Below are 17105 nucleotides of genomic sequence, written 5' to 3'. Positions count from 1 at the left end.
CATGGCTCCAGGCACCATCTGCAGTGATTTTGGAGCCCTCACAACAAAATCTCTCACTGTTTTCATTGTTTCCCCATCTTTTTTGCTATGAAGTGATGGGTCCAGATGCCATGATCTTAATTTTCCGAATGTTGAGCTTTAAGCCAACTCTTTCAGTTTCCTCTTTCACTTTCATCAAGAGGCTCTTTGGCTCTTCTTCACTTTCTGCCATAAGGGTGGTGTCATCTGCATATCTGCTACTGCTGCTGCTAAATCGCTTCAGTCACGTCTGACTCTGTGCAACCCCATAGATGGCAGCCCTCTGTCCCCAGGATTCTCCAGGTAAGAATACTGGAGTGGGTTGCCATTTCCTTCTCCAATGCATGAAAGTGAAAAGTGAAAGTGAAGTCACTCAGTCGTGTCCAACTCTTCACGACCCCATGGACTGTATATCTGAGGTAACTGATATTGCTCCTGGCAATCTTGATTCCAGCTTGTGCTTCATCCAGGCCAGCATTTCTCATGATGTACTCTGGATATAATTTAAATAAGCAGGGTGACAATATACAGCTTTGATGTACTCCTTTCCCGATTTGGAATCAGTCTGCTGCTCCATGTCCAGTTCTAACTATTGGTCCTTGACCTGCCTACAGATTTCTCAGGAGGCAGGTAAGGTGGTCTGGTATTCCAATCTCTTTAAGAATTTTCCATAGCTTGTTGTGAGTCACACAGTCAAAGGCTTTGGCATAGTCAATAAAGCAGAAGTAGATTTTTCTGGAAGTAGTTTTTCTGGAATTCTGTCACTTTTTTGATGATCCAACGGATGTTGGTAATTTGATCTCTGGTTCCTCTGACTCTTCTAAATCCAGCTTGAACATCTGGAATTTCACAGTTCACATAGTGTTGAAGCCTGGCTTGGAGAATTTTTAGCACTACTTTGTTAGCGTGTGAGATCAGTGCAATTGAGCGGTAGTTTGAACATTCTGTGGCATTGTCTTTCTTTGGGACTGGAATGAAAACTGATATTTTCCAGTCCTGTGGCCACTGCTGAGTTTTCCAAATTTGCTGGCATATTGAGTGCAGCACTTTCACAGCATCATCTTTTAGGATTTGAAATAGCTCAACTGGAATTCCATCACCTCCACCAGCCCTGTTCCTAGTGATGCTTCCTAAGGCCCACTTGACTTCCCATTCCAGGATGTCTGGCTCTAGGTGAGTGATCACACCATCATGGTTATCTGGGTCATGAAAATATTTTTTGTATAGTTCTTCTGTGTATTCTTGCCACTCCTTTTTAATATCTTCTGCTTCTGTTAGGTCCAAAGGGTAATGGGCTTCCCTGGTGACTCCGATTGTGAAGAATCTCCCTGTAATGTAGGAGACCCTGGTTTGATCCTTGGATCAGGAAGATTCCCTGGAGAAGGGAATGGCTACCCACTCCAGCATTCTTTCCTGGAGAATCCCATGGACAGAGGAGTCTGTTGGGTATACAGTCCATGGGGTCAGAGAGAGTAGGACATGATTGAGCAACTAACAGCAACTAACTAACTAACCCTAGAAGAGATTCTAACCAGAAGTCGGAGATCAAAAATGTACAGATGTGAGGAATACTAAACCAGTAAGCCAGAAATAAGAAGTACCCAAAGAGAACGAATAAGGATGGCCAGGTGAAATTCAGGAAAAGATCACGAGGTGGCAGTACTGGTTTATGTAATAAACAGACAGTATTTTGGCAAGCAGCAGGAAAAACTCAAAAAAGAAGCAAGAGTTGAGCAAAAACATGGAGCTACATACAGATCTTTTCATGTAAGAGTTAGAATAAAATTTTCTTTGCAAAAGCACAATTTCTACGACCCTAGCTTTCTAATCCCACATTCATATGCAATTATTTATGATGTTTTTATTTGTAAAGAGCAGCTGTCCATGCAGTTATCGGACATGGTCATTTATATGAAATGTTATAGCTTAAAAATAATTTATTTAAATTTTTCATTTAATTTCCCAGGATTTTATTCCATACACATGTCCACCAATTCAATCTCTCCCACAACTTCTTCCTACAGTAAAGTTAGAAAACAGATTTGAGAAGATGCTAATATTTTTCTAATTCAAATAGCATGTCTGTAAACTTTTATTTTATATGAGGAAAGAAACACAGTTTGAAATCATCTTCATATGTGAATAATATCCTGTCATTTCCTCTGTCTGGGGAAGAAGGAGGATTCAGTCAAGAATCAATTGGTATGTGTGTTATGATTTCCAACAGTTAAATACTGGTTCTGCAATGATCTAATGCTTCTCTTCCTAAACAAGTTAACTTCTTACAAAATCATACACATTTTGGAAAGCATATACTTCCAAATTGGTGTTAAGTTGTTACATTTTAAGGAATTTCCTTTCTTCACTCAACAGTTCCTGATGACGTATCAAAATACATTGTCTGTAATTTTAGAACTATTTTATGCTGTCAATTTTATATCAACAAATAATTATTAGGGAAACTAAAGATTTAATAGATAACCCTTTAGTAAAAGGATGCTACATACATTTATTAAATTGTTCAATAATTTAAGATATATAGTCTGCACATATTGTGACCCAATTTAAAAGAACTGTATCTTAAAATACTATTAAAACACCTCTAATTAACCATGGCATAGACATGTAAATTTAGAGATTTTCAGAGACAAAATAAGAAAAAGCCTTTGAAGTATATACTTAGGCAACAGTAGCCTTCTAAATACTTGCACAGTAGTTATGAATTTGTTGCAGTAATATTGTTTCATTTCTTCATGTCTCTACTGTCTTACTAGGCACTGGGTATCATAAAAGAAAGATACTATTGTAATATTATGCAAAGTATAGAGAATTCAACTTACAAAGGAGATACTTTAAGAACATCTGCAGTACATATTCCTATAAGACACCCAATTCCCTGAGATACTTTTTCTACTGGCAACTTCTGGTAAAATTCAGTTTTGCTTAGTAGTAAACAAGTATGTTTTAATCTCACAGTGCATGCTGAGGACAATTCTTTAGGGCGTAGAGAAAAATTATATACAAAGAGTTTTCCACCTTTTACTTTTGTTCCACATCTACTCTGGAAGCAGCATTTGAAAAAGTTTAATCAAGACAGCATGTATGACATAATTGCCTCTAGGTGGTGGCAAAGTTAAATGTTTAGTTCATTTTATCCTTAACAAATTCCATGATGCTAAATCAAGGAAAATTAACAGGGCAGCCTGACAGTCTTTAGGAATTGCATTTCCACTGTGTCACTTTCTTTGTTCAATGTGCCAGGGTGGGTGGGGTGGTAGGAAAAAGACTATTGTCTCAGCTTACCTTAAAGTAAACCTAAAACTTTAAACATGATAATGTCAATAACAATAAGCCAGTAGGTAGATTAGATTTTAATATTAAGAAAGGCACTTTTACCTTCAGGAAAAACTCATATAGCACTCTATGATTCGCAAGGGTTTTACAATCAATTTACCTAATCACCGCAACAAACTGATCAAAAGTAAAAACTGATACTGCATTAATAGATGAATAATCATTCGTCACTTTGTATAGGAGACAGGGATCAAGACCATCCCCATGGAAAAGAAATGCAAAAAAGCAAAATGGCTGTCTGGGGAGTCCTTACAAATAGCTGTGAAAAGAAGAGAAGTGAAAAGCAAAGGAGAAAAGGAAAGATATAAGCATCTGAATGCAGAGTTCCAAAGAATAGCAAGGAGAGATAAGAAAGCCTTCCTCAGCGACCAATGCAAAGAAATAGAGGAAAACAACAGAATGGGAAAGACTAGAGAGCTCTTCAAGAAAATTAGAGATACCTAGGGAACATTTCATGCGAAGATGGGCTCCATAAAGGACAGAAATGGTATGGACCTAAAAGAAGCAGAAGATATTAAGAAGAGGTGGCAAGAAAACACGGAAGAACTGTACAAAAAAGATCTTCACAACCCAGATAATCACGATGGTGTGATCACTCACCTAGAGCCAGACATCCTGGAATGGGAAGTCAAGTGGGCCTTAGAAAGCGATGGAATTCCAGTTGAGCTATTTCAAATCCTGAAACACGATGCTGTGAAAGTGCTGCACTCAATATGCCAGCAAATTTGGAAAAGTCAGCAGTGGCCACAGGACTGGAAAAGGTCAGTTTTCATTCCAATCCCAAAGAAAGGCAATGCCAAAGAATGCTCACACTACCACACAATTGCACTCATCTCACACGCTAGTAAAGTAATGCTCAAAATTCTCCAAGCCAGGCTTCAGCAATACATGAACCATGAACGTCCAGATGTTCAAGCTGGTTTTAGAAAAGGCAGAGGAATCAGAGATCAAATTGCCATCATACGCTGGATCATGGAAAAAGCAAGAGAGTTCCAGAAAAACATCTATTTCTGCTTTGTTAACTATGTCAAAGCTTTTGACTATGTGGATCACAATAAACTGCGGAAAATTCTTCAAGAGATGGGAATACCAGACCACCTGACCTGCCTCTTCAAAAACCTATATGCAGGTCAGGAAGCAACAATTAGAACTGGACATGGAACAACAGACTGGTTCCAAATAAGAAAAGGAATATGTCAAGGCTGTATATTGTCATCCTGCTTATTTAACTTCCATGCAGAGTACATCATGAGAAATGCTGGGCTGGAAGAAACACAAGCTGGAATCAAGATTGCCAGGAGAAATATCAATAACCTCAGATATGCAGATGACACCACCCTTATGGCAGAAAGTGAAGAGGAACTAAAAAGCTTCTTGATGAAAGTGAAAGAGGAGAGTGAAAAAGTTGGCTTAAAGCTCAACATTCAGAAAACAAAGATCATGGCATCTGGTCTCATCATTTCATGGGAAACAAATGGGGAAATAGTGGAAACAGTGTCAGACTTTATTTTTGGGGGGCTCCAAAATCACTGCAGATGGTGATTGCAGCCATGAAATTAAAAGACACTTACTCCTTGGAAGAAAAGTTATGACCAACCTAGATACTGTATTAAAAAGCAGAGACATTACTTTGCCAACAAAGGTCCATCTAGTCAAGGCTATGGTTTTTCCATTGGTCATGTATGGATGTGAGAGTTGGACTGTGAAGAAAGCTGAGCACTGAAGAATTGATGCTTTTGAACTGTGGTGCTGGAGAGACTCTTGAGAGTCCCTTGGACTGCAAGGAGATCCAACCAGTCCATCCTAAAGGAGATCAGTCCTGGGTGTTCATTGTAAGGACTGATGCTAAAGCTGAAACTCCAGTATTTGGCCACCTCATGCAAAGAGTTGACTCATTGAAAAAGACTCTGATGCTGAGAATGATTGAGGGCAGGAGGAGAAGGGGACGACAGAGGATGAGATGGCTGGATGGTATCACTGACTCGATGGACGTGAGTTTGAGGGAACTCCGGGAGTTGGTGATGGACAGGGAGGCCTGGCAACTGCGATTTATGGGGTCGCAAAGAGTCAGACACGACTGAGAGACTGAACTGAACTGAACTGAATCATTTAGCAAAACCATAGCAAGTCAGCAAAGGAATAACTTATTCACAATTTCTCAGCTGATTAATCACCAGGTCACAGCTTAGTTGGCAAAGAATCCACCTGCAATGCAGGAGACCCTGGTTCGATTCCTGGGTTGGGAAGATATGCTGGAGAAGGGATAGGCTATCCACTCCAGTGTTCTCGGGCTACCCACTCCAGTACTCTTGCCTGGGGAATCCCATAGGCAGAGGAGCCTGATGGGCTTACAGTCCATGGGGTTGCAGAGTCGGACAAGACAGAGTGGCTTCACTTTCACTTTTCACTTTCTTGCATTGGAGAAGGAAATGGCAACCTACTCCAGTGTTCTTGCCTGGAGAATCCCAGGGACGGGGGAGCCTGGTGGGCTGCCGTCTATGAGGTCACACAGAGTCGGGCATGACTGAAGCGACTTAGCAGCAGCAGCTAGCATGGGAGTAAGGCGCAGGCCTCTGAAGCAATCTGGAGTAATTCCAGTTATTTCAGACGACTGATGCCCAAACTAGGCAGAACTGGAATAATGAACACAGGGTGATACTGGAACAAGGACAGACACATGCATCAACAGAAGAAAACAGAGAGTCTAGAAATAAACTCAGATATCTATGAACAACTTATTTTCAACAAGGGTGCCAAGATCATACAATGTGTAAAGAATGGTCTTTACAACAAAGAATTCTTTGATGACTGAAGAGCCACATGGAAAAGAATGGAGTTTGACACCTACCTCAGACCACAGACAAAAACTAATTATAATTGGGTGAACTGAAGAGCATGTGTATTATATCCCAATAAGAGTGTTTTTAAAAAATACAAACACTTCTCATAAACAGAGCATCATAATGTACTAAAAGAGATCAAAGCCTTATATAGACGTCTACATCTGGCCACTGAAATCTCCAAGAAGACTGGAAAACTAGAGCACAGGCAAGGCATAAATTTTCATCCTGTACACGTGTCTGGCCTAGGAGATAATCCTGTGGTTTTTGCTATTCTTTACTTGGAGGAAAATAGAGAGAAAATCGCAAGGGATAGCTTCTGAATGACCACAGAGTGCTTTAAGTCTAATGTACGGATTGAATGGGAATGAAAAAGTATCAGTATCTAATGCAATGAATGAGAAAACCGAAGAAAAAAGAGTCATGGATGGAAAGAGGTCAGTCAGTGTGGCACAGGGGACAACTTGTCAAAGAGGGTAATAATCAGAGAAGGTGTGTTGTTGCAAAGTTGCTAAGTCCCATCTGACTCTGCGACCTCAAGAACAGCAGCATGCCAGGCTTCCCTGTCCTTCACCATCTGCTGGAGTTTCCACAAACTCACGTCCACTGAGTCAGTGATGCTATATAACCATCTCATCCTCTGCCGCTCCCTTCTTCCCTCGCCCTCAGTCTTTCCCAGCCCACAGTCTTTTCCAATGAGTCGGCTCTCCACATCAAGTGGCCAAAGTATTGGAGCTTCAGCTTCAGTCCTTTCATTGCATATTCAGCGTTGATTTCCTTTAGGGATGACTGGTTTGATCTCTCTGCTGTCCAAGGGAGTCTCAGGAGTCTTCTCCAACACCACAATTCGATAGCATCAATTTTTTGGTGCTCAGCCTTCTTTATAGTCCAACTCTCACATCTGTTCATGACTAATGGAAAAACCATAGCTTTGACTATATGGACCTTAGTCAGCAAAGTGATATCTCTGCTCTTTAATATGCTGTCTAGGTTTGTCATAGATTTTCTTCCAAGGAGCAAGCGTTTTTTAATTTCATGACTGCAGTCAACCACCCACAGTGATTTTGAAGTCCAAAAAACTAAAGAAAGGAAGTGAAGTCTCTCAGTCATGTCCAATTCTTTGCGACCCCACAGACTGTAGCCCACCAAGCTCCTTGGTTCATGTGATTTTCCAGGCATGAATACTAGAGTGAGTTGCCATTTCCTTCTCCAGGAGATCTTCCCGACCCAGGGATTGAACCTGGGTCTCCCACATTGTAGGTAAACACTTTACCATCTGAGCTACCAGGGAAGCCATTTAAAAAAAAATAAAATCTGTCACCGTTTCCACTTTCTCCCCATCTATTTGTCATGAAGTGTCATGGGACTGGATGCCATGATCTACATTTTTTGAATGTTGAGTTTTAATCCAGCTTTTTCACTCTCTTCTTTGACTTTCATCAATAATAGGCTACTTAGTTCCTCTTTGCTTTCTGCCATTAGAGTGTTAGCAACTGCATATCTGAAGTTTTTGATACTTTTACCAGCAGTCTTGAGTCCAGCTTGTGTTTCATCCAGCTCAGCATTTCTCATGATGTACTCTGCAGAGAAGTTAAATAAGCAGGTGACAATATACAGCCTTGAATACTCCATTTGCAATTTGGAACCAGTCTGTGGTTCCATTCCTGTCCTAACTGTTGCTTCTTGACCTGCACACAGATTTCTCAGGAGGCAGGTCAGGTGGTCGTATTCCCATCTCTTGAAGAAGTTTCCACAATTTATTGTGATCCACACAGTCAAAAGTTTTAGCATAGTCAATGAAGTAAAAGTAGATGTTTTTTTGGAACTCTCTTGCTTTTTTTATGATCCAGTGGATGTTGGCAATTTGATCTCTGGTTCCTCTACCTTTTCTAAATCCAGCTTCAACATCTGGAAGTTCTTGGTTCACCTACTGCTGAAGCCTGGCTTGGAGACTTTTGAGCATTTTTTGCTAGTGTGTGAGATGAGTGCAATTGTGCGGTAGTTTGAACATTCTTTAGCATTGCCTTTCTTTGGGATTGGAATGAAAACTGACCTTTTCCAGTCCTGTGGCCACTGCTGAGTTTTCCAAATTTGCTGGCATATTGAGTGCAGCACTTTCACAGCATCATCTTTTAGGATTTTCAATAGTTCAGCTGGAATTCCATCACCTCCACTAGATTTGTTTGTAGTAATGCTTCCTAAGGCCCACTTTACTTCACACTCGATGATGTCTGACTCTAGGTGAGTGACCATAGCATTGTGGTTATCTGGTCATTATGTCCTTTTACGTATAGTTCTTCTGACACTTGTATTCTTGCCACCTCTTCTTAATCTCTTCTGCTTCTGTTAGATCCTTGCCTTTTCTGTCCTTTGTTGTGCTCATCTTTGCACGAAATGTTCCCTCGGTATCTTCAGTTTTCCTGAAGAGATCTCTAGTCTTTCCCACTCTAATACTCTGTTACAGTGTGCAGGATTCTTACTGTGGTGGCTTCTCTTGTGGCAGGGCACCAGCTCTAGACTCAAGGGCTCAGTAGTTCTGATGCCCAGGCTTAGTTGCCCCAAGGCCCGTGGGATCTCCTAGAGCAGAGATTGAACCCACGTTCCGTGCATTGGCAGGTGTATTCTTAACCATTGGACCACCAAGTCAATGAAAAAGTATAGAAGAACAAATGAATGAATGAATGAACAGCTTTGAACACAGATTCAATTAATTAAAAAGCCAAAACTTTCTGAAGTCATGGCTATACAGTGCCTCAGCAGTGAAGACTCACTGGAGTTCCTAAAGATGAATTTCCAATATTTCAAGGGGATGGAATTCAAATGAAACATAGCTGAAACTTCTTTGGTGAAGAAACAAGGCAATAAAGAATAGTCAGATTATCTTTTCAACTAAATGGGAATGAAGAAGGTAACATGGCCATCAACGTGATAAAATCCAGTAGAAGCTATGTTTAGACCAGGCCTTTACATGATGGATTTCTAAAATGAAGTATAAGAGATTGAGTCAGTTAAATAGATAGAATGCATTTTTCTGACTTCTCCAAAATTCTTCATGGTCTAATAGTCACTGCAAACTTCAAACTTTCAGTAACAGTACCTATAACTAAAACCAAAGACTAACAAGCTTTTATTTAAATGTATGCAACCTGAGGAGAGCTTTATTGTTTCATTTTTTTAGAATGACTGCACTTAGATTTTCAGCAGAATAGAAATCTAACTTTTAGTCCTACAATATCTTTAAAAAAAAATAATACTGTCTTATTTTCTCACTTTAATCTACTCTAAATTTTCTATACTAAGGTTATCCAATTATATTGAAAATGAACACAAAATCTTTTGCTTTCAGGACTTGAAGGTCTACATACTATCTGGGAGACCTTTTGAACTTAGCAAGTAGTTGTTCAGTTTCAAAATTATTCACATCTATTAGAAAAGCTAAAAAGCATTTTATAAGTATAATTCATGATATAATAAGCTAAAGAGCTAAAGCATGTTAACTAAATTACCTTAGATTTTTTTTCAGACAATGATGTAAAAATAAATTTAGCAGTCTAAGGGATGAGTATTAAAAGGAGCATGCTTCAGTTTATATTTAATTGCTTATTTTCACTTTTCCACATGACGTTTAAACATAATACAAAAAGACTGAAGTCTAAAAAAATAAAGTGAAAATGTTCTTATAGAATCTAGATGCATATTTTGAAGCATGTTAAAATTAAAAATGTGGTTTTGAAAAAGCTTTACTTGGCTTTGAAGCACACAGATAAATGACTCATCTAGTTGAAGATCTAGAGATCTTGTCAAGTTTCTCTTCTTGTTTTCTTATCTAGTGATAACAGTCCATGTGCTAGCTCACACTAGCTTATTGGTGCTTATGACAAACCAGGTACTTTGTGCATTACCTGCATCAGATGTGACAATTCTGGGAACTACACACAAAGTTTATCCCCGACTGACAGATAAAAATCTGAGGATCACAGAATTGGAAAAGCATTTCAAATTCACAGAGCTGTAAGACTGAGGCCAAACTTCAACTTATAGTCACTTAACCATTATACTTTGTCTCTGCATGAAAAGTGGCCAGTTACCTGTGGCCTCGGGAGACAACTTAAAACAGAATTATGAAAGAAGGATGGAAGATCAAGTGAATGAATGAACAGATATGTTCACGGACTCAATCATCGTTACCAACGTGAAGAAAAATCTCTTGTTTTCTTCTTCTAATTTTTAAGGAATTAAAATAAATTTTCAGTCCAGTTGTCTAGGGTCATCCATTTTATTTGGTCAGAGCAAGTAATAAGAACTAACTTTGCAATGAAGCAGTCTTTAAGGCTGTTGGTGGTATGAAATAGTTAACTCTGGACTTGGGTTCTGGCTTCCTACTTCTCCCTCTCTTTAGGTTTGTGACCTCATGCAACCAATAGTCTTTCTGTGACTTAAGTTCCTCATCTTGAAGGATAAAAACTACCAATAATAAAGTCATGGTGGGGTTCACATGGGAGAATGTGGAAAACACAGGACACAGAATAGTTGTTCACAAAACACTAGTCCCAACTACGTACGCTTGCAGGATACAGTCAACACATCCACCAACTGCAGCTGAATGAACCGTAAGGGAGTGAAGTTATAACAAGATTATTTCGGTTTTCTGAGCCACAAACTTCATGTTCCATAACAGACTTTCAAGACAGGGCATTCAACTCTCTTACGTAGGCTGTCCATGTTTAGCTACTTCTCAACGTTTTCCTCCTAATCCCTCAAAATTCTCGTAAAATCTGGGCAACTGTGAGAAATAGGAGGATCTTACAATCAAGAATCAGGAAATCATATTTCTCCCTCTCTGATCTCTTTTCCCCCATTACAGACCTGAACTCACATATCTTGTTGGCAAATCTGAAAGAATACAGTCTAGCACTGCTAGACAGAAATATAACACAAACTACAAATGCAAACTAATGTGGAAATTTTGATTTTCTAGTAGTCACAAGAAACTTAAACCAGGTGAAATTTAATATTTTATACAGTGTATTCAAAAGAGTATCATTTCAACATATAATCAATATCAAAGAGGATTTAATGATGTTTCTTTAAAAAAGAAAGGCTTTCTTCTTTGTACTAAGCCTTTGCAATCTAGTATGTGTTTCAGGTTTGGAGCACATCTTAATCTACACTAGTCTCATTTCATGGGTTTGACAGTCAGACATAAGCAGTTGCTACCACACTGAGTAGTGCAAGTCTAGAGGTCATGAATTAGCTACCATTGCATTCCAAATAAACTATGACAAACAGGGGAAAGGGGCCATTAAAATCATATAGCTAATGGAGACCTGAGTTTAAAAAGCTGGCTTTCTGTATACTTTAAAAATAGTAATTTATAAAAAATATATATAAATGTCCTTCTTTTCCCATATATTAGACCCAGATTCTCCTAGGAATGATGAAGCTGTAGGAACATCTTTCCCTGGTACCGCCTGAATATTCTGTAGACATTAGGGTGCCTATATGCTCATGCGCGTGTGTGTGCACGCAATACACACACACACACCTTTTGGAACTCCGTGTATAACTTTACAGACCAGTCATGGCATCTGATGCTCTGCATCCACAGACCCAACCAACCCGCAGACTGTGTAGTACTGTGGTATTTATTGAAAAACATCCTAATATAAGTGGGATCCACACCATTCAAAGTCGTATTGTTCAAAGGTCAACTATAGGAGGATCTTGACGTTAACTGAAATCATGGAAAATTAGTCTCAAATGATCATCATAAAGTAAGAATGTTATTTAATGGGAATCAACAGGACTATTTATATTTTCTACTTGCTATCACAGAATCTGTTTTAAGTCACATTCCTAAAAGTACTTTGCTTTACTCTAATGCTTATTTGTCAAACAAATCTCAGCTAAACTAGCACAGATTGCTTCATTTCTTCAATATAAAGCTTTACACAACAGGAATTGGATTTCTGCAGGAAATAACCTTCAAAGATATTAAAGTATCCTCATGTGTTTTTATCTTTATAGCTCCTGGGGGCTTTGTGTTTGAAATCGTAGAGGCTTTTTTCCTCTAAATTAATTTGTAAATGTATAACCTAAAGAGTAGCAAGCCCATGTTCTAGTGCTCCCATTTCTATTCTTCTCAGTGCGGGGGTGGAAATTAAGTAAAATCCCATGGATGAGACTTTGTGGCTGGAAATGGAATGAGAGAGACTAAACTGACAGTACTATTTGGTTTGGCCAGACATTCTAATAAGAAAAATCCAGCAGCCAGGAAAATATTTTGGAAGAAGGACAAATTTAACATCGACCTTGACTGTGGTGTCACCAGAAAGGCATGCATTACAGAAGACTTATCAGACCATCCCAGTATGGGATACCGCAGAGGGAAGGAAGAAACATTTCAGTTGAAGGACAGTTTCCACTTCTCTACCTGTATTGTCACATGAATTCACAAATTCTTAGCATTCCTTCTGTGACCTGTGAGCAAATGATTTTACAACCTTTTCCTTATATACCTGATGTCATCTTACAGAATGGTTTGGTTCACTGTTCCCAGACAGGATAGGCTATAAAAGAGTCTTGGACGGGGAAACGGGCTACACGCGTGCCTCTTCAGAGGAGAGAGTTACTACAGCTGTGGAAAGATCATTCCAGGTGTGTGGAAGACCCGCACAGCAGATGAGCAGAGTATCTGCAGGGAATGGGAACACACAAGGAAGGAGGGTGAAGGCAAAGCATCAGAACTAATGGGGACACTCTAACAAAGAGCTGACATTCAGAAATCCCAAGAGGCAAGCCAGAGGGAAGTGTGCCAACAAGGAGACAGGCTTCAAAAACCATGATACGACTCAGAGGCAGGACCTACTCCATGAGAAGAGGAGTAGGAATTTTAAGAATTAGTCATCTTCCTTGATGAGGGCTTGTCAAGCTGACCCTATGTCCAAGAAACCCAGCTGCGTTTCAGAAAGCCAAGTGAAAGTTTATCAGACCCCAAAGCATCTGCTAACTATGAGGTTATCAATTCAAACTAGGGGGTTTGAGGACTTAGTGATTGGCAAACAGAACTTGGGAGTCAAGGCTGTCATCACAGTGAAAGCCGCTCAGTCCTGTCCGATTCTTTACGATCCCACAGATACCATGGATCCTATACAGTCCATGGAATTCTCCAGGCCAGAATACTGGAGTGGTAGCCTTTCCCTTCTCCAGGGGATCTTCCCAACCCAGGGATCGAAGCCAGGTCTCCCACATTGCAGGTGAATTCTTTACCAACTGAGCTATTTATATAATAGCTAAATTGTTAAATTCTTGAGCCTGTGGTGTGGTCTCCAGTCCCTTAAAGCCTTCGAGGTTAAGGGTTGGTCTTGGAAACTTGCGAAGCGGCCAGTAGAAAGGCAGGCGGTTCTAGTCGAAGGGACAGGAGTGAAGCAGGGGTACAGAGCCAGGCAGGGGCTAAGACTCTTCATGGACTCTGCTCTGTCCCAGTTTTCCATCACCTTTAGGTAATCACTGATGGGTTTTCATCAGGAAATAAAATTTCCAAATACATTTAAAAATGTATTTTCCCTTCTCCTTATCATCCACTAAATTAGGAATAGGGTATTTTATTGCTCATAATAAGTAGTTGTTTTTTTAAAAATAAACTGACATAGGAAGAAAAGATAGGTTAAATTATATATTTGATTTCTTAAATATTTTATGATCAATATCCTATCATCTTGACTATAGAACTTACCATTATTCATCACAGATGATACCTCATGAAAATGCCTATTCAGGCAATATTGTAATATATTAAGGTATTACTTGGGAAAAAATGCCAAGAAAACGAAGTAAGTTTATAAAGACCAGCCACCTGTTCTTTTCTGCAATGCAGTTTACATTAGGGAATCCATTACTTTTTACACTGACTTAGGAAAATAAATGACTTCACTGGAAAGTCAGGCAGGTCCCCGCCTTGTAAGGAAGCAGAGTGGAACAAAGGAAGAAATACAGCCTTACCTTCTCTCCCTTCAACTAAAGGTTTGATAAATGGGTCACTGTAGTGGGGAGGTGTTTTCCCTTAGGTATATGTAATATACATACTTTAATGTTAAGTTTTAGGCTTTTTAAATCAACAGGCTATTTCAGAGCAGTGCTAGATTTACAGAAAAGCTGAACAGAAATTAGAGCTCACACACCCTCCCTGGCCCTTACCCACACGAGCTCCCATTATTAACACCTTGCATCAATGTGGCACATCGGTTACAAAATGATAACCCAGTACTGACATATTATTATGAAAGTTCATAGTTTACATTACAGTTCACTCCTGGTATTGTACCTGCTACAGGTTTTGACAAATGTATAATGAATAACATGTATCGGCCATTACAGTCTCCTATAGATGAGGGCATTTCATTGCCCTTAAGTGCTCCATGCTCCACCTACATACTCTCCCACGCTTCTCTCCTTTTATTTTTAAAAACCATAATTGTCAATGAAAAAAACTGAAAATTTTTCTTAGAAGATGTATTACAGCTACTGTTTTATACAGAAAATAGATCTTACCGGTTCAACAAATTCAAACTTCTTTTTTTCCTGAACTTCTTGAATTTTAAAGACATATTCTAATGATGCCTCATAGAAGTTCTGATGTTCTCGGTCAATCTGTGTATCTGCCTAAAAAGCATAAAAAGGCAAATATTACATATAGAGTGATTATTGAAGGTTCTGTGTTAGAGAGGAAATCAAATAGTATTCTACTCTGAAACCTTTTTTAAAAATTAAGTCCTACAAAAAGTTTGAATATAGCAATTGTATCTTGGGAATACAAAGACTAGGAAAACACAGTCTTTGTCCAAGAGAGCTTATAGTGTATGGAATGGGAAGAAAATGCGTGCGCACACCCACACACACAGAGCAAACATACAACATTCATTAACTTAAAATGATTATAAAAGGGTATGCAAATCTATATGAAAATCTAAGCAATCACAAAGGAGAGTCTAAATTCTGGGAAAAAAATGGTGGTGCTCTGAGTTGAATCCTAACATGAATAACTGGCCATGAGTAGTCAAAGATAAGCAAGGGATCACTCCCATGAAAACGTAAAGAGGCATGAAAAAGTCTGACAGAGTCTGCCTTCAGAGTAAGTGGAGGGAAGGAGGCAGAAGCAAGGCTGGAATAACACTACAAAAGATCCTGAAAACTGCATGTCGTGGTTTAGTCATTAAGTCATGCCCAACTCTTTTTTTTTTTTTAGTTTTTTATTTTTTTAAATTTTAAAATCTTTAATTCTTACATGCGTTCCCAAACATGAACCCCCCTTCCACCTCCCTCCCCATAACGTCTCTCTGGGTCATCCCCATGCACCAGCCCCAAGCATGCTGTATCCTGCGTCAGACATAGACTGGCGATTCAATTCTTACATGATAGTATACATGTTAGAATGCCATTTTCGACTCTTAAACAACCCCATGGACTGCAGCCTGCCGGGCTCCTCTGTCCATGGGATTCTCCAGGCAAGAATGCTGGAGTGGGTTACCATTTCCTTCTCCAGGGGATCTTCCCAACCCAGGAATTGAACCCAGGTCTCCTGCATTGCAGGCAGATTCTTTGCCACCTGGGCAACGAGGGAAGCCCTGAAAACCGCATAATGTCTTGATTTAATTGAGGAAGAATCATCTCAGAATATTCAACAGCAGGCTTTCCTGGTGGTTCAGACAGTAGAGAATCCACCTGCAATGTGGGAGACCTGGGTTAGACCCCTAGGTTGGGAAGATTCCCTGGAGGAGGACATGGCAACCCACTCCAGTAGTCTTGCCTGGAGAATCCCCACGATCAGAGGAGAGGAGCCTGGCGGGCTGCAGTCCATGGGGTTGCAAAGAGTCGGACAAAACTGAGTTACTAAGCATACACATTATAGAAATAATACTGGTAGCAGAGTTCCCAAAGCAGAAGTTCTAAGCAATGACTCATGCTGCAACAAAGCTGTGCACATTCTCGTCCCTCTTCTAGATCATCATCGTCTTCACATGCTATCTTTAGAACTGACTGGTTCAGTAAAAAGGCATGATTTTACCTTACTTTCACCGCCCAGCTACACTACTCCTCACTGCCAGCTGAGATTAGTAAAGGCAGATGAGTAGAATGGCCTCTCCAGAATACTAAGTATCTGCCAGCAACAATTTGGGAATAGGAAACTGCTTTGGAGCCATTTTACACTGATAATTTAACAAACAAGAACTTACAGAAAGATGAAGTTAGGTTTTCTGGCTTTGACAGCATAGCATCTTAAAACTTCATTTGAAAGAAGGACTTTAAAAAATACTTACATAATTAAAAATAACCCAATAAGTAGTTCACTAGCGATGGATAAACTTGAGAATTCCAAGTTTATAGACTAAAATATCAGAAAGTGAAAGTGTCAGTCATGCAGCTGTGTCCGACTCTTTGTGGACCCCATGGACTATAGCCCACCAGGCTCCTCTGACCATGGGGTTTTCCAGGCAAGAGTACTGGAGTCAGCTGCGATTGCCTTCTCCAGGGGATCTTCCTGACCCAGGGATTGAACCCCAGTCTTCCACATTGCAGGCAGATTCTTTACCATTTGAGTCACAGAAGGAAGCCACAATACATCAAAAGAATAATATAAACAAAGTGGGAAATTTGGACCAGTAGTTTTTTAGTATCCTAAATTAGTATTTCCCACAAGTTACATACATTTTCTTCCTACCACTTAGAGGAACACCCTATTTATAGAATAAATGGTAAGGGGATACAGGTGGTGTTATGCTAATAAAGTTTAACAATTGGTTCCCTTCAGGGTGGGGGGAGATCCTGATTTACACTATTTGCTGGTCTTTGTGGTATAAATATTCCCAAGATAACCAGTTCCAAAGCACAAATACA

At 39.6% G+C, this 17105-nt stretch overlaps 1 protein-coding gene across 1 annotated transcript in view; it reads right to left on the bottom strand.

The window, feature by feature from the left end:
* ARHGAP42 (Rho GTPase activating protein 42) overlaps positions 1 to 17105 on the bottom strand; it is a 331634-nt gene that overhangs the window by 71465 nt on the left and 243064 nt on the right. Inside the window, exon 6 of the mRNA XM_013969404.2 lies at positions 14763 to 14873. Coding sequence (XP_013824858.1) covers positions 14763 to 14873 — 111 coding nt within the window. The remainder of the gene's footprint in view (positions 1 to 14762; positions 14874 to 17105) is intronic.

This window comes from Capra hircus, chromosome 15, assembly GCF_001704415.2.
Source record: "Capra hircus breed San Clemente chromosome 15, ASM170441v1, whole genome shotgun sequence".
In the NCBI taxonomy this organism is placed as follows: domain Eukaryota; kingdom Metazoa; phylum Chordata; class Mammalia; order Artiodactyla; family Bovidae; genus Capra; species Capra hircus.
The sequence above is the reverse complement of the archived record's forward strand: the minus strand, read 5'-3'. Positions and strand labels throughout refer to the sequence as shown.